This window comes from Anabas testudineus, chromosome 14 (genome assembly GCF_900324465.2).
Source record: "Anabas testudineus chromosome 14, fAnaTes1.2, whole genome shotgun sequence".
Classification (NCBI taxonomy): domain Eukaryota; kingdom Metazoa; phylum Chordata; class Actinopteri; order Anabantiformes; family Anabantidae; genus Anabas; species Anabas testudineus.
In genome coordinates, this window is record NC_046623.1 from 15,915,345 (window position 1) to 15,933,042 (window position 17,698).

The 17,698-nt window shown below is 39.4% G+C and overlaps 1 protein-coding gene across 3 annotated transcripts; it reads right to left on the reverse strand.

Annotated features, from left to right (window-relative positions):
- Positions 1-667: 667 nt before the first annotated feature.
- Positions 668-17,660, reverse strand: rbm27 (RNA binding motif protein 27). 3 transcript variants are annotated; one of them, XM_026372283.1, is made up of 21 exons: positions 17,474-17,660; positions 15,779-15,897; positions 13,999-14,126; positions 13,763-13,842; positions 12,560-12,765; positions 11,795-12,109; positions 11,014-11,241; positions 9,581-9,763; positions 8,703-8,849; positions 8,438-8,591; positions 7,584-7,737; positions 6,984-7,217; positions 6,736-6,867; positions 6,271-6,396; positions 6,000-6,074; positions 5,698-5,874; positions 5,431-5,535; positions 4,168-4,395; positions 3,984-4,067; positions 3,721-3,840; positions 668-3,163 (listed from the first exon to the last, which is right to left on the reverse strand). In XM_026372283.1, exons 1-21 carry the CDS (start codon positions 17,530-17,532, stop codon positions 3,068-3,070), a joined length of 3,150 nt encoding a protein of 1,049 aa, XP_026228068.1. In that variant the 5' UTR covers positions 17,533-17,660; the 3' UTR covers positions 668-3,067. The 3 variants fall into 3 exon arrangements, with proteins under 3 accessions (XP_026228068.1, XP_026228066.1, XP_026228069.1); XM_026372281.1 differs by having other exon boundaries at positions 12,560-12,786; XM_026372284.1 differs by lacking the exon at positions 9,581-9,763 and having other exon boundaries at positions 12,560-12,786.
- Positions 17,661-17,698: the final 38 nt, after the last annotated feature.

Consider the following 17,698-nt stretch of genomic DNA (forward strand, 5'->3'; position numbering starts at 1 on the left):
GAGGATTTTGATGATTTGTCCTCACAGCTCTCCCGATGCATCTGTCTGAACACGGTCTGTGTATTTTGCTCAGTGCACCAGTGGTTTCTCTTTTTTTCAGGTTGCTCCACATCGTTGTCTTGGCTATTCCCAGTGTTTGTGCAGTGCCTCTGATAGTTTTCTCAGATTCACTTTCTATCACTGGCAGGAACTTGCTTGCATTGCGCCCTAATTGTTCTCCCCCTGGTCACTGGGCGCCCACAGTATCTGCCTGGAACTGTGAGCTCTTCAGGCCCCAGTTTGAAATCCCATCCCCTGGGAAGAGACAAAAGTTCTCGCATTAAACTAAACAGACTGAGTGCTTTCACTTCACTTCCTAAGTAAGAAACGTTCATGCATTATTCAGTGATATTTTAATATGTCGTAGTCGCTCGGTGGCGTATTTAAAATGAGCGTCAGAGGTCACAGTGCTCACTGTGATGTGGTGTGATTAGTTCAGTGTGTGTTTATTCTCTTCATTAGGATTATTGTTCATGTGTTGTTATTAATCCAAGTTGCACAATAATAAGTACAATAAAGGAGACCACACGAGAGTTTAAAGTAATATTTTCTGGAATGCTTTTGCTTGTTTTGTTTTTTTTCTCACTTGCCAATGTTTTTTTTTTTTTTTTTGGGTCAATTTTCATTCTTTAACTCAAAATGTTCTTTTTTCCCCTCTTCAATATCCAATTTAAATTGTTTTTTTTTTTTCCTTCTTCTTCTATTCTCTTTCAAGCACCCCATTCCTCCGTCTTTATTGGCAAAAGCATACATGCTAGTAAATTAGAAATCCATTTTTACAAACAAAATACATGAAGAAAATACATCCACGTCCTGCAAATACAAACAGTAACAAATCCAAAACTATTATCCAATAAACATTTTACATTTTTACACTATTGTGTGATAGTAGCATACAGAAGATAGTACAAAAAGGGGGAGAGAGACCTTCTATGAATCCACACTTACACAAGAAACCTGCCAGTGAGCTCATAAAGAAAACTACTATGAGCAAATCATGGAGTGCACACAGGAAAGTTTTAGCTTTCCATCACACACCTGAACCTCATGTGTCTGACACAGTGATGGTGGAGACAAAAAAAAAAACATAACAAATCAAAGGTTTTCATGACGACAGGATGTTTCTTTTCAGTCAGCAGTGCCAAACAGCGACACTGCTGATGCAGTAGGTGGGAGGAAACTCTTTGTTACCGGCCGTGTTCGCATGCAAGCAGGATGCTGCTACTTGTAGATTTCTGTTTGCATGGCCGTGTAAATAAGTGACACTGCAACAGTTAACGGTGAATATCCCTCTTCTGTTTTGGTGCTTCAATCTGAGAGGTTACGTTACAGGATATGATCAGACTAGTTTATGATAAGCGTACGTCAAACAACACTTCATTAGGCTGCATGTAAGCACAGTTAATTGTTTAAGGGAAGCAACAAAACTTTAAGTGTCACAAATGTACGATCATGCATCTAACACATTTATTCTCATCTTCAACTATTAATGAGTCTCATTCCTCCCACCCTGAGGATTCTTAAATACAGTATAAGTAAAGAACGCAAAACACAAAATAAAATGTTTCGTCATGAAAGGTGCACGTTTGTAGAGCGGATTTAGAGCTCCGTCTGACTGTATACAGACGCATGCGAAGCTGCACAAGTACTATTGTGAGGTGCATGACTCCCTGTGCCCAACAGTGTTTTCCGCAGCTCTGAGTGTTAACAGAAATGCTAAATTCTTGTGAATAAGCAGAGACACTATGCAGTCTTGCATGACCTTTTCTACCTGACACAACCTTGTCATTCATTTAAAATGACAAAAAACAAAAAAACAAAACCCTAAATAAAACAATAGTACAACAACAGTAATTTCTCTTTCAAGCATTTACAAAATTTACAAAAGTAAATCACAAATCTTGTAAAATTCAGCCATCTGCTGATTGTATAAGTAAGGCAAATTATATATATATATATGTGTATATATATATTAAAATCAATTGTTCAGTTTTACATTCAAACACCTGTCTATGGATCTCACATTTTAGAAATGGGTGATCTGACCCTTGTCCTGTCAGACCCTTTGGATGACCAGGAGACAGAATAAAACAAGTGAAAAAATGTTACACACTCTGAGAAAATGTCAAATACCAGCACAGGCGTTTGCATTTTCACACAGTGGCACTGGACACGGAGCGAACCATAAAACATAGGCAGGGAAGATGTGACTATTTACTGCAAGACTGTATCTGATGCACATAAAAATGGAATTTGTAAACATTGGGTTTTCCTATTGCACTGGTATCCTTCTGCACGTGAACTGGCTCTAATGTGGTCACGGTACAGAGTCAGCACCTTTGGGTGCTGGGCATGTGTGGCTCTCTTTATTTAGAAATACATGCACAAACTAGCATGAATTCACGCCAGTGCACAGAGCCACTGTCAAAAATATCTAGATTCTTTATTTTGGGCTTAGCAAAGTGAAATGGAAAACCATAGCATACTGTGCCATACAGGTGTGGCACAGCACGATTATGCAGTGGAAAAATAAATAAATATCTCTGTGGTCGTTAACAGAGAACGTTCTCTATGGATGATGGAATGACCGTCCCCGAATCGAAGACAAGACTTCTGAAAAACTGGTGAGAAAAGAGCTTAAATACAGTATGTATAAAAATACCTATTCACAGTCGACAAACGATGTGCGTTACTGATATTAATCATCTGGTAAGCACACTGAAACTTACATAGGTTTTTCTATCTATAAGAACAACTAATAGTTATCTTTCTCAGCAAAAGTGAGATGTTTTAAATTAATGTTTAATCGAGGGATACAAAAACGCTTTGCCCTCTAAACCTCTTGTGATGTACAATAAAGTAAAGACGTTTTTACTTTGATTAGAGTCTAAAATTACTTAGTCTGAAAATACTGGAAAGGAAAAAAAAAAAAAAAAAGTGATTTCCGTTGCATTGATTTTATCTGCATGTGGGAAAAAAATAGCCACTGGTTTGACTGGAGAGCAGCTGATGACAAATCTTGATAGCTTCATCGCCTCCAAGACCGGCTCTCGTACTCGTCATCTTCATCATCATCCTCTTCCTCCTCCTCTTCCTCTTCAGGCAAATAGGAGCTGCCTTCCTTCTGGTGGAATGAAAGAACACAAATCTAGCATTTAGCTTTCTGCTTTTCAACATCACAATGATTCCTAAACAGTTCAACTGATGAGTTGCTTCTTATTGATTCATCATATCAAACTATTTCTAATCTCGCATTAAGGCATTTTCAGAATTAACACACGTGCACACTCACGCTTCTAAAAATGATGAAATGCACATTTAAGCGAGGGATCCGTCCCAAGGTCATAAAACTTACTTGCACACAACGAAACTCAAAACATGAAAATACAGTATGAGGATTTCACCTGACAGTAATGCAGTTTTACTCGAAGGGCTACGATGCTCTTAGTACTCAGAGGCGTGCCCTGATTTTCCACTGGGAACAGCAGTGAAAAATTTAGAAGCACTTGAAAGAAGTAGAAATAAAATATGTGAATATAACTAAAACTTCCAAAACTTCCACACTGATAAGTTGAAGTTGAAGAGCCTGGACTTCCTCTCCTGGTTTCTATGTGGCCATATGTCATCAAGTGAAAACAACTGATGTTTTTCAAATCAAGCGCTTTGGTTTGGGTGTCATACCGTATTGTCCTCATCTTTAACCTCCTCCTCCTCAGGCTCTGTGGTAACAGAGGGTGTCTTGGGCTTGTACCAGGAAATCTGTAGCACACGACCTTTGAACTTGGCTCCCTGGTTAGCTGCCTATAAAACAAAACAGGAGGGAAGCCGTCATACTTACAGCTTTTACTGACAATCAGAAACGCCTTTATTTTACTACTTTAGTAATGATAAAGAAAGAAGATAAAAGAAAAGAGACAGAACTGATCTGAAGTCATCTCACTTACATTCTCTGCTTCACTTCGTGTTTTAAATGTCATGACGACACTGTTGGCATCTTGATCACGGAGATCCTCGATCTCTCCAAATTTCTAAGATTTAAAAAAGAAGACAGATCAGTAGGTATGTAATTTCAGTGTAACTGGGTAATAATGATCTCTAATCTCTGTAACAAAAATACAAAGCACTCACCACAAAGTGCGGCATTAGCTCTTCCTTTTCCTCCTGAGAAACCCCCAGAATTGCCAGGGCTCTGGGTCTGTGGTCAACCACCATGCGGTTGACGGCCCCACCACGAGCCAACATTTCACGACTTCGGCCCCTGCCACGGCCCACATGCATTGAACCAGGCTCCACTGACATCTTCCCTCTGCCCCGACCTCGACCAGCCAGAGGTCGGATCAGGCCCAACCTCGTCGCCTGAAGGAGCGCAGAGCGGGAGGTTAAATGTTGAAAAACACCTCACTGGATTGTGGATTGTGTCAGTACTCATGAAAAAAACATTTAACACCTGGTTGTGTTAACAACAGAATGTGGAAAACTGACCAAACTGTGCTAGCTGACGCTGCTTTATGTGAAAACAAACGTCATGACAGTGTGTTTATTCATCGTGTGCAAAATATAATTTATGTATTTAAGATCTTCATGGAATGTCACAATAAAGTGGCTTCACAGAACAGTGCTTCTCTTCAGAAGTGAAAGACTCTCATAACATAAACATAACTCTGGTCTCCACCACTGTCACACTCTCTCCTTAGCCATTAGTTGTCACTCCTAAGTGACATCTCCTTGCTTCCTAACCACTTCACAACCTCAAGACCACTTTCCTCCATTTGTCCCTCCCTTATTTCTCCCTCTAATTGTCATCCGTCGATTTTCGTACAAGGACCAGTGGCTCAAACTTTAATGAGATGGAGCTCCATCAGTGTAGGACCTGTGTCTGATTTGGCTTCCTTAGCGGCAGTTCCTCTGGGCTTCCTTAAGTGGCTACAGTTTAATGTGCAGGAGGGTTGGGTATGGCTGGATGGAGGAGATGTGCATTTTTAACCACTAGCTAATTTAGGACCCACCGGGGTAAAGGGGAAAAACATTCTAGGCAGGGTGTTGCTAACAAAAGCTATGTTCTAAGTGTTGGCTTTTATAGATTTAATGGTAGCAACTAGTAGTATGCATCTGCAAGATTCCTCAGTTTTTGCTTAACTGCTTTTCATCCTGCACCTTTAAAATTTTATCTAGATGTTCATGTTACTCTTTTTTCAAAAATGTCAGTGTTGAGTGATATGTGTAGCTACTATCTTGTCTGCTGACTTCCTATAAAACATTTCCTGTTTTCAAAACATGAACTTCAGACCCAGAAAACAGCAGAAGCATGCTGATGATGCATGTTTGAAACAGTACAATCTTTTCATATGTTTGGTCTGTGGTTGTGTGTTGTGTCGCTATGTGTGTTGTTACCTCCACCTCCAGCTGGCCCAGTTTTCTCTTGAGGTCGGTTGTGTCCTCTCCAGAACTCATCTTCTTGTGAAAGTCCAGCTGTGCATCCAATAATTCCTTCTGGGCCTGGTCACGTTTTATGGAAAACAAGAATTGATTTGTTCACTAAATACATAGAAGCGATAAAGACGTTTCAAACAGGTCAACACAAGGAAACAATATGTTTGTGTCCGTTTAAATCAGATGTTGCTCCTCATCATGTTCTTGGTCTAAAGGGTCCAAACTTACATCAGTCTTAGTCTTGGCCTGGCTGTGGTTGGTTTTGGTGCCGGAGACCTGGGAGGCAGGGTTCATTTCATTCTGCAGCTGGGTGATTTTGTCTGCAAGGTCCTTCAGGGTCTTCATGATTTTGGCTCTCTCCTCGGGTTTCATTCCTCGGTTCTTCTCCAGGCGATTTATCAAGGCCTGGAAGAGGAAAGACAAGCAGTGAGAGATGGAAAGGCGCAACACAGAAAATATGACGGACAAAAATGTGCACGGACAAAGTAAGTCAACAAATGGAAGTCAAAGGGAGTTGAGGCCTGTCCTACCTTCTGACAATCAATCTGTGTCTTCAACATCTCTTGCTTCTTCTTTCTCATGTCCTGCTGGAGTTTTAATGCCTCCTAGAAGAAAGACAATTACATGGAATACTTTTTTTTTAACAATGTGGAACAGTTATGGGTGGATATTTTCTTTCTTAGGTAGCCTGTGTCTCATTGGGGGCCCCTGAGAACAACAAATGGCTAATCCAAGCTCTGCTGTGCATTAGCTCTGCTCTTGTAGCAGTCAAAATATGTAATAAAAAATTAAGCTACATACCTGTTTCTTCTTGAGGACATCCTGTGCTTCTAGTGTATTTCCCATTTTTCCAAGGCTCTTCGAGGACGACTTTAGGGTTGTCGAAACGTAGGGGCCTTTCTGGGCGTTTGTCAGGGAATGTGCCACCTAGGTACCACATAGTGACAATGCAACACATTTAAGTCATCAGAATGAAATGTTCTTCTATTTCTTTAACTCTTTCTATCTCCAATTGATCTAATTCAAGACTAGGTTAAATACCAGTAACAAATTAATTAATACATTTAATTTAAGCCTTAATTTGGTTAATGATAAAAACATAAATTACATTATGAAGTACACTTCATGTTTAGTGCTGCTATTAGCATGCTAACACACTGCACAATGATAATGACAACGGTAAACATTACACTAGCTAAAGATCGATGTGTTTGCATTGTCACTGCAAGCATCTCATGACACACATGTATAGACATTATAACATACAGTGACAGCGTCTGTGTTTGGCGTCACGCTGTCTGCCTTGGTTGTAGCTGTGGTTCCAGCTGCTGCTTGGAGACGATGCTTGGGTAACGTCTTGTTCAAAACATAGGCAGCTGGATTGTGCTGCTTGATCCCCTGCAGATAAAAGGGAAGATAAATGGTTTTAGAAACATGGTAAGATACAGATGTAATATATTCGTATGAAAACATGAACAGATTTGAAACAATGTGTTCTGTTTCTTTATAATAACCTTATGCATGTTGCTGTGCTGTGGCCCCTGACTTGGCGCTGATCCAGCTGCCTGACTCCCCGTGGTCTGCTCCTGCTGTTGAAGTCCTGTGCTGTTGGTACCAGGCTCACGGTGCCAGTACACACGGATGAAACGGTTGTTGAGAACGGCCTCGGTGCTGGAAATGGCCCGCCTGGCTTCTTCATTCTTTGTGTACTGGATCAACGCAGCCTCTGGGTCTCCACCAAACACAACCTGCATTAAGAGTAGAGCCTGCAGGTTAGGTATGTGTAACGGTATATGCAGAGAGGAACTTTATGATGAATCTGCTTCTGGATAAAGAAAATGACTACATGTCCTCAGTCGCAGGACATTAGTCAAGTTAGCATTATATATTTTTTTTTGTTTTACAAGGTTTAATGACTATGTACTTGCTATTTCCTTCCTCTGTAGGGTCTTCCCTCTTGTAATTCTGTGCTGTATTTCTGTGTCTTCTTCTCTTATTTTGCATGTTAAATATGCAAAATTCTATTAATACTACTTTTACCTACACTTAAAGAATGAATGAAACTGAAGCCCCCTGAAGTTTGCTTAGTACAGAAAACCAATGATACATCTTACCTGTATATTGACGATGGTTCCAAACTTGCTGAAATGCTCATTGAGTTTTGTGATATTGTTGAGCTCACGTGGGATCTTGCGCACCTCCAGCTTGGTGTTAACATAGTGATTCCTCTTCGGAAAACTGCTCTTATGTTGGTTGTTAAAGTTTGGTCTAAAAGGAGAGAAAAGGAGGTGCTGTAGCCAAGCAAGGTATTTTTCTACATTGGAAAATAATCAAAAATTAAGACGGTTAATCAACACTGCCTGCTTAGTGATGTTCCTATACGGCATGATATAGTTATCCTTGTAAAACTGGACAAGTCATCCTCTTTGACACAATTGCAAATCTAATCTCCAAATCTTAGGGATGTTCGTGTGTATGTTCATCTTACAACTGAGGAAAAAAAAGACACGCTGCTGGCCTGTGAGTCACCTTGGCTTGAAACAAAGCTCCCTTAGCAGTAACAGGAAGTGGATTAAGGCACCAGTTTGTTCGATCAAATTTCAACCAGCCAGCTAGTTTCTTCAAATTTCTTCTTAAAACAAGAACCTGTTCAGTGAAGGTATTAAGTGTCTATGTTCACATGAGCACTCCATCATTAAGACAATACTGAATCATCCAGAGGATTAAAGGCAGAAGTGCATATTTCAGAGCTACAAATGTGATTTCAAATTAAATAGAAAACTATATCTATATATGAACAAATGTTGTTTAGCCTGTTTTTTTAATGTGAGAAGATACTGAAAATCTCATCTTGTTGCAGTGTTTTATTTGCATGGCTACTGAGAACTCTTTATGTCAGTACAATAACTTCTTTTGTTGAAATAATAGAAATATCATCTTTATCCATTATACATCTTTTAATCCTTACTTCTCCATCCAGGGTTTTTTAGCTGCTGGACCGTCAGTTGTACTCGGTGCTATGGTTCTCTTCCTGTTGTCCTGCTCTGTGTTAAAACGGGACACATTACTTCCAGGAGTGCTGGCCACAGTGGCAGGCTCTGTCTGGATCACAATGTTGGCAGCTGAAAGATGCACACACAGACACAAATACAGAGAAGAAGAATAATTAGGTTTTCTATTCTTATCAATACAAATATTTAGTAAGTAGTACTAAGAAGTCCAATGCTTGCTACCTCTGGATCCTTGCCCCTCATTGGAGGTGAGGCCGATGAGGTTGGAGCGCTGCGTCTGTACCCGGGGAATGAACTGACGGTAAGAGTTACGACCTGCTGCAGTCAATCCTGGGGATTCTGGGTTATAACCCTCTGGATCGTAGTTATCTGAATTGTGAATAAAAGAAGACACATTCTGTTTGTTAGTAGTGTCAATAAAACAGAAAAAAACTATATACTAACTATAAAAACCAATAAAAATAACTAGTATGTGGCCATATCTGGCACAGCCACAATCTGGTACAGCATGTTATGAGTTTAAAAGCATAACATACCGACAGTTGTGATGTAAGTTGAGGTCAAAGTAAGATAAAAACTTGAGTTTGTAATTAAATAAAAACAGTCTATTTCATCAAGCTTTAGCTTTTACGTACAACTGGAATTATTCATGAGTCGAATTAAGGGAAAATCCCTTTTTCAACACAGTAAGATTCAGCAAAGCTGACATTAATTACTGAGCATATTTGTCTCCTCAGTTAACAGTGCTTCCCTGTGGTTAACAGCTGTTACTGCAACTTGAAGAAACACGTGTTTGTCACAGACCACATGCACTATAATGTCACACACAAACCAACTTAGAAAGATACATATACAAACAGGAAAAATATAGGCACATGACACATCAAAGTCCACAAAAAACAACTTAACTTTCTTTAGAGCTCAGCTTCATAAATACTGATCTATTGTAACTCACTAAAAACAAAGGAGAACTCAAGCTGTTTGAATTAAAATGAGCACATTTATCAATAAAAAAAGAAAAACAATGAAGTGAAAATCCACAGCAAAGTTTCCACTGAACACACAGTCCAAATCTGAATACCAAAAGCATCGCTGCTTACATTCAGACTGGACATATTGGGGACGAAGAGACACAGATGAGGACGAGGAAGGAGGAGGCGGAGGAGTAGGAGGAGGAAGAGTAGGTGGCAGCCCCACGCCAGGCGGTCCAATAGGAGGAGAAGAAGTGATTGCAGATTGGTGGTTGGGGGTATCAATCCCACTGGTTGCTATCAGTGGGGGTCCTGAGGGAGACACAAGCTAATGTCTCAGATACATCGCACATAAGAGTCTTAAATCTGAGCTGATAAAACCTTTTTCAAGTCAAACAGTTGCTTTATTATGACAGGGAATGTGGCAGAAAACCAACCAATTTTATAATAATTTATATATTTATGATTTGATTTATAGCTCCACAGTCTGAGCTAACAAACACTTCAACCTGTACAATGAAAGCACAATTATCAGACCACAGTACTATAACCATGACAACAGTTATAATTAAGAGGTAAATATAGTGCACTGTAAAATATAAGATGAAAAATCTGTACAACTGATTGTGTAGTCCAGCAAGTGTGCGTAAGTTAAGAGAATGTGGAAACACTGTGGTGATAACAACTACTACAAACAAATAAATAAAATAGAAGCAGGCATCATACCACTAAAATGAATCATTTACTCCCACATCAGTACATAAAACTTGTACTTTGCCAAAGACATTAGACCCAGGGCTTGACATTAACATTTCTGCTGACCAGCCAGGAAGCTAGTGGCGTTCCAAAGTTACTGGCCACAGTGTTGTTGTTGTGCTAACAATAACTTCAACTAAATTTACCACCCCTTTAAATGTACAAAGCCAAATCTATATCAAATATTTGTCTATTAAAAAAAGACATGAATTAGTAGTTTCTAAGTGCACACAATAAAAGTGGTGCAGGGGTGTAGAATATTAATTAAAAAGACAAAAACTAGAAGAAGTGAAAAGATGGCGACCTGTTATGAGTTTAATTAAGTCTCAGTGAGAATTGCTGTTTTACACACACTCATAACCCCCTTTGGGCCATTAACACAAATCTCTCTCAGGTTCCTTTCATTAAAAATAGCACTTCTCCACCTGTGGGTTGGTGTGTGTTAATGTAAAGCCCTGTGTACACCACTGCAGTCAATACAACACAGCAATGGTTAACTTGGTTGGTATGGGAAGCCAGAAAAGAGTCAGATAATTAAAGAATGAAGTAACAGGATGTGCACTTCTCTATACACAGCAAAAACTATTCACATTGAGAAACTGATAAGGGAACGAATAAAGAAAATGTGGATTTAAAATGATCATCATTAGGCAATGAAATAAAACCATTTCTTGCACTTGCTGCAGCTGTTTTAGAAATAAAACGTTGCTTTTACAAATGCACTAGTTACTGGAATGATAACTACTGACAATCTCAAAACAATTTTTAGAAGTTGACACTGTACTTAACACTTCACTACAACTTACCAGTCATGGGGAAGATGCCCGGTGGAGGTGGCTGGCCATAGGGTGGCATTGAAGGCATCCTGAGGGAGGGGGGTGGCTCAGTGATAGGGGGCATGGCCAAGCCAGCAGGGGGCATAACAGGTGGGGGTGGGAATGGAATCATACTTGGCAAATTGACATCGTCCACGATAAGTGGATCATTGCCGTGATCAAACGGACAAAGGTCACCACGGACACAAAATCCTTTTTCTGTGTGAAGGACAAAAACTTATTTTAGAAATTTGAGGTCACTTTAACAGTCTACCTACAATTCTTCTTTTGAGTGTCACAACATATTTATAACTTAATTTTTCTAAAGGATTTGGGCCATTGGTGGATATGACAAAATAAACACAAATGAATGAGCAGTAAAAGGAAAGACAACAAGTTTCTATTCAAATATACAGTAGCTAAGACATACAGTACAGAGCATGTATTTACCCCACAGTCTCATTAAGTAAGTGGGTCCCTAATGGCTGTGTTAGAGCACTGTGCTTAGCTGTGTACTTCAGGGACAGTGACTAAGTTGAAATCCTCTTCCCTTCCTTTCACTGGTGGTGAGGGTGTATGCTAAACACTGGTCATTAGCAGTGACACTAAACAAGGCAACCCTCATGGGAAGCTAATGGTAGAATGTACATAGGAGCCAGAGCTTCTTATTGTGCCATGCACAACCATAAACCAGAGGAAGGTATGTTAACAAGAATACTGACAAAGCAGGAATCTAATGTCATGAGAAAAAGCTGACTGACTCAGTTCTTACCATCATAATCCCTGCAGCGCTGTTTGAGTGAGCCGCTCTTGTTGTTGAATGGCTTCCCAACACCATCTTGCCTCTGGGTACCATAGTAGCCAGACCAGCTGTCTGTAGTGCTGTCAGGCAGGTGAGCTGGTGTAGCTATGGGAACGCCTCCAGCTCCTGAGACTCCAGTGGATGATGAAGAAGAGGAGGAAAAAGGGTGCGGAGGAGTGGGAAGAGGCAGAAGAGGCGACGTGTGCTGCTGCTGGGAGTTGGATGTAGTGGAAGAGTTGTAGCCGTCTGTATCCTTTCTTTCCACCTCAAACTTTGACTTAAAGTCTGTTAAAGACAAGCAGAAACAGAGTTATTTTAACAAAACACAAATAAGTATTACAGCTATTTAGCAGACATTTAAATCAAGAACATCACTTTTTAAGCTACCCAGCTACTTCTCTAATTGTGCAAAACAACACGGATGTAGGTCAACCTTGCGGATATAAAGGCCAGTTCCATCCTGAGTTGTTGAATCCCCACTGATGTGATTGCAAAGCTGTCCACATTGTTCCTTTACGATTACACCTCCCAGCAACACTGACCAACAAATCTGACAGAAGATAATACAAACAGCTACATCCAGGATTCCATTCAGTGTTGAGGACCTCACACCTAGGATGTCTCCCGCTGCACATCTGCATCACTAATACATGGCTGAGCTTCTACGCTCCTTGATCTGGTCCCCTGTGCTGTTGTTATTGGCTGTGGGGGTGGGGTCAGGGGGAACTTTCTCACCTCTACCTCCTCTGTGCTCCCTGTCCCTGCTCTTTCCTCGGCTGCCACTCCTGCTCCGGCTGCGGCTTCGGCTGTAGCTCCTCCCACGGGGACTGCCTCTGCGCCGCTCGTGGCGCTCACGCTCGCGGTGGGAGTCGCTGCCGCTTTTCCCATGCCGATCAAAGTCACGGCGCTTGCGCTCATCTCGCCTCCTGTCATCACGGCTCCTGTGTGTTTGATGAGTTAGGCTGAATATTTGAATTAATTTAATTAATGTTGATATCTGTTTAAATGCAAGTGTCAGACAAGACTGTATTTTAAACCAGCTAAAGATCAGATGAATATGATGTAAGGTCACATGGATCATATTTTTATCTACTCTATTAATATCTATCATCTATTAATATGTACCGTGAAATCAGTTCTCAAGCAGTGGGCTTTATTTAATTACAGAGAGAGAACCAGGCAGGCTTGAGTTAACAACATTTAGCAAATTTACATTGGTTTTTAGTTTGGCTTTAGAAAACAATTTTATTTTAAAAACCCTTTCCCTTTTCTGAACTGTTCCAATGGACAGAATTATTTGCTGTTCATAAAACCTAAATTCTTTTTTTACTGTTATTTTAAATTAAAGTTGTGGTAGTATTTCTATGGGCATAATCCCCATCTTTTTCTGAAAGGCTATCTGTGTTAGAAAACCACATTTTTGAGGAAGATTGACAAAGTAAAAATCATCACAATAAATAAAAACAGTGGCAACAACAACTTCTGTCTTGAACAGAAACTCAAATCCAGTGGTGTGCATGGCATGGTTATAGTTGTTAACTGACTAAATAATGTAAATATAAATTACATATTAAAGGACATTAGACATTACTTTGAATTATAGCATCAGATACTGTATTGATTGTCTGAGTTGATGTTGGGGTGGATGCAACAGACAGGGGACATGCTACTGGACACTAGGGCCTTCATCAAACTAAGAGTAGGGCTCATGGGATTTCAATCTATCCATGCAAGTATATCCAAATCTTACCATCTGTACACAACTAAACCATGCAAAGTTATGTTTATTATCACCAGTAAGAAAATTAGATCACATGCATTGGAATTGTCAGCATGGGACAATGGTATGTCCCATCACATGACAGAATAAAATTTGCATATGCTTCATGCTTGGTTATTAAGCTGAGATGTAACATATCCCAGAAGCTTCAGCCATACCTGGACTCGCTGAAGTCAGGGCGGCTTCTCAGTGGACTTCTCCTCCTCCTGTTTTCTCTCTCTTCCTCTAGAGTTTCAGCCTTGAGAGAAAAACAATTACAACCTGTTATAAAACATCGCACACACAGTGACATATTTATCACATGCTTTGATCAACAGCTCCACAAAGAAAAATAAAAACTTTTCACAGTCAAGCAAGTTCAAATGCAGCCATTTCTCACTAGTTTAGTTCTGACCTCCACAACATCAGATTTCACTGCAGTTGGTTTGACTTCCTCTTTAGGAGATTCCTTGGCAGGAGGATTTCCCAGGTAGTTCTTGGTTGTCAAACATTCAAAAAGCTTATCAACAAATCCTGTAGTCTCTGCAAAGACAACGTGACAATATGAATCATGTGTTCAACTGAATTCAATGGAATCACGTGCCATTGTCCCTTTCATTTAGTACTGGACTCTAGTGGCATGACAAAGCAGGGAAAAGCTGCAAAATACAGTGATGTATAAAAGGAAGACATAATCATGGACATGAGAGCATTCCCCCAGTACGAGTAACACCAATACCCATACCAATAATAGTGTTGTAGTGCTTTTGGCTCTTGAATGGCTGCTGTTGGATGACAAACTATCAAACATTGCTGAACTTGCTTTATTTGCAAATTAAATGCTTTTAAATGATGCAACACACCCACTACTGGCCATATTTAGGACCAACAAGTGGTAGATCATGTACTGTATAACTGATCCTCTCTCTGAATGTATAAAAATGATTATGGCCTGGAAGGAATTGAAAGACACCATTAAGTTTTATTCATTTTGGAAATCTCATTTGTAAACCTCATGTAAAAGTAATGTAATCTATATATAATCTCTAACCACCCCATGGTATGGCTAATTACACGTAGAAGATTTGTACACTGCTTAAAAAGTTAAGGAAACAATCATCTCAATATAACACCACGCTAGGTATAATTCAGAGGTATCACATTTACATTTACATTTAGTCATTTAGCAGACGCTTTTATCCAAAGCGACTTACAAGTGAGGAACAAGGCAAGCAAACAAAATCTAAGTCAAGAAGAAACAACATCAAAGCAAAGTGCTATTGAAAAAGTGTTTCTGTTTCAAGAGATGTTAGAAAGGGTAGAATTTTTTTTTTTTTTTTTTTTTAAATCAATATGTCCATTTAGGAAGCATAAGTGATTGTCAATCTCTTTCACCTGCTTTGGTGCAAATGAAAGTGGAAACAGGTGGAGTGGAGAGGCAGTAGCAAGACAACCCCCATAAAGGGAATTGGTTTGCATGTGGTGGCCACAGACAAATGCTCTCTCTTTATACACTGCTTGTCCAGAAAAAAAAAAAAAAAAGTCCCCACTTGGATTTAACTAAGCAAATAGGTAAGAGCCTCCCATTTGATAATTACTGCACAATCTTGATTCTCTTGAATCCTTGATTCAGAACAATGCCTGGTCTCATGTGGCCAGTGTGTGTAGGAAGTTCTAGGATGACAAAGGCACTGACCAGCCCTCACCTTCCCCTGACCCAAATTAAACTGAGCATCAAAGATGGCAAGATCTAATGCCACCAAGTACTACCACAAACTGTCCAGAAGGTCATTAATGCCCTGATCTAGGTCTAGTAAATTTTCCAGAACACCCTCTACTGACAATCTGAAAGTCAATCAAGAGTATACTCAGATGTTGTCTGGAGCGCAGCTAAAATAGCAGCATTTAGCTCTTACAGCTCTTTTAGCTTTGAGAGCTGCTTTTGTGAACCGACTGGATGAAAGTTACTACTTTGGTTTATTTTCAAAGTGACCTAAAAGAAAAGGCCAGTTGTGGCAAATGTTTATTTAACTGGAGGACCTTATTAATGTCACCAGCTGTGGCTCTAATAGGATTTGTGTTAACCCTTTATTGTCAGTGGCATGTATGAGGAGAGTAATATTACTATTAATTATTGAAATCGCTGACCAACAAACTTGAATAGAAACAGGATCGGTATCAAAATTAAATCTTACCTTTTTGTAGAAAGACATCAAGCTGATCGGCACAGAGTGCTTTCAGCTCCTTCTCCGGTTTGTCCTTCTTAACAAGAGCCACCACATAGTTGGCTAACGCAGAGGGGTCAGCATCACATCTGCGGGTTAAAATACATGTCTTCTCAATATAATTACAATACAAATTGCAAAACAAGCTTAACAAGCACACAAAGCTGCAGGAAAACATGTTTGACAACACCAAACCAATACATAAATAACTACATAACCAACCAACTCCTGCATTGGATTAAACTGCAACCTTTCCAACTACATTCATTTTCACTTGTACCCAATTATTGAAAAATACAAACCAGTCAAATGCGACATTCTCAAATATTTGCTGGAACAAAAACAAAGAAAAAAAAAACAAGCATTGCAGTTGGTTTTATCAAACTGTTTATCCTCAATCTAACCAAGCAAATTCAGAGGTCAGCACCACCTATTTCTAGGAACACCTGTCTGAGATGATGTTACAGGCTAGTGGCATGACAAGATAATATCAAATATACAAATGTCAGTATAACTGTATGAATGATTAAATAGGCTGAGAAGAGAAGAAGTTAACAAAAAATAAGTAAAAGAGGCAACTATGTTATAAATTGAGATAATCGGTAGAGAGATCTCCATAGACTTAACATTTGTATCCCTGTTGGAAACTTAATTCAGTCTGGCTTAAAAAGGTATAAACTATAACAAGAGCAGGAAACATTTATTTTGTCTTAACCATGACTAACATCTCCATGAAATAACTTAAATAAGAAAAAATGTGAGTAAAATGGTCCATAACAGCTTTGTATATAAAATAAATATACCCATAATCATCAACAACAACAACATCAACAACAGGTAAGAAGGCGGCTTACAAAGAAAAACAACCCTTCACAACGTTATTAATATATTTAAAGAAAAACATTAATCATAAAGACTTAAAGAGTGAGAACTTCAGTGTCTATTGTATATTGAGTTAATTATTAATTATAATTCACAACGTCAATATCTTACAGTAGAAAACAGCACTAGTTAGCGTTTGTTTTATCTGAATATCTGCTCCCTTACAGACAGATATTTAATCGCTTTGTTACATTTCTTTGCCTTTTTGGCATAAACAAAATAGTAAATGGATAATTTGACGATTTTCTATTTGAGAGAGTGAAAGGAAAGAGTGTCCAAGATTGTAACTATGGTAACTCCACCTAAAAAAACAATTCTTAATTATCTATGAGAAACTATACAACACACAGAAAACTCAGTAGCGTTAGATAACGCATACTTAGACATAGCGTTATTGCAACGGAATAAACACTTAGCTATTTAGATCACAAGTAACAGCATACAAGTGAGAGCACAGCTTAGTGACTTGCTGCAGAGCTGTGATAAAGTTACCTTATCGTGAGCCAACTAGCTTACGTGCCTAACTAGCGTACCCTAAAATAACAGAGCAAAGCAAACACAGGGTGCATGGTGCACAATTTTAATTCTTTACTATATAAAAAGCCCCACAATCGGTCTTTACTACGCAAGGCCAGCTAGCGGCAAACGTGGTTCGCTAACTCATGTGAGAATTTGCCATCACATTCTAGCAAGACCCCATTGATGCCAGGCGAAGCCACAAGCTAGCTAGCTAGCGGAGCTATATAGCATGCAAGCTAAATGTCATTTCAATTCAATACTCACATTGGCTCCAGGAGTTTTGCTAGCCATGACTTCAAGGCTTCCACATTTTCTATAATCATCGTGAGAAAGACTGTAATACTGTCTATAAAATGAAAGTGCGCATTGATAACCCAACTTTCATCGTCTATAAATTAAAAGCTTTAAGGCCTTCTGTCTCTCTTCAGTAGCAAGTCGGACGAAATGTTTTACGGCATGGCAACACAAGTCGAGGTGTCGTAACGCGGG

Excerpts from the sequence above, each read along its gene's own strand:
- rbm27 (XM_026372281.1), bottom strand. The coding sequence starts at position 17,532 with ATGATTATAGAAAATGTGGAAGCCTTGAAGTCATGGCTAGCAAAACTC. Across the intron at positions 7,738-8,437 it reads AAAAAACCCTGGATGGAGAA|ACCAAACTTTAACAACCAAC; the intron begins GTAAGGATTAAA and ends CTCTCCTTTTAG. Across the intron at positions 4,396-5,430 it reads TGGGCCAGCTGGAGGTGGAG|GCGACGAGGTTGGGCCTGAT; the intron begins GTAACAACACAC and ends GCGCTCCTTCAG.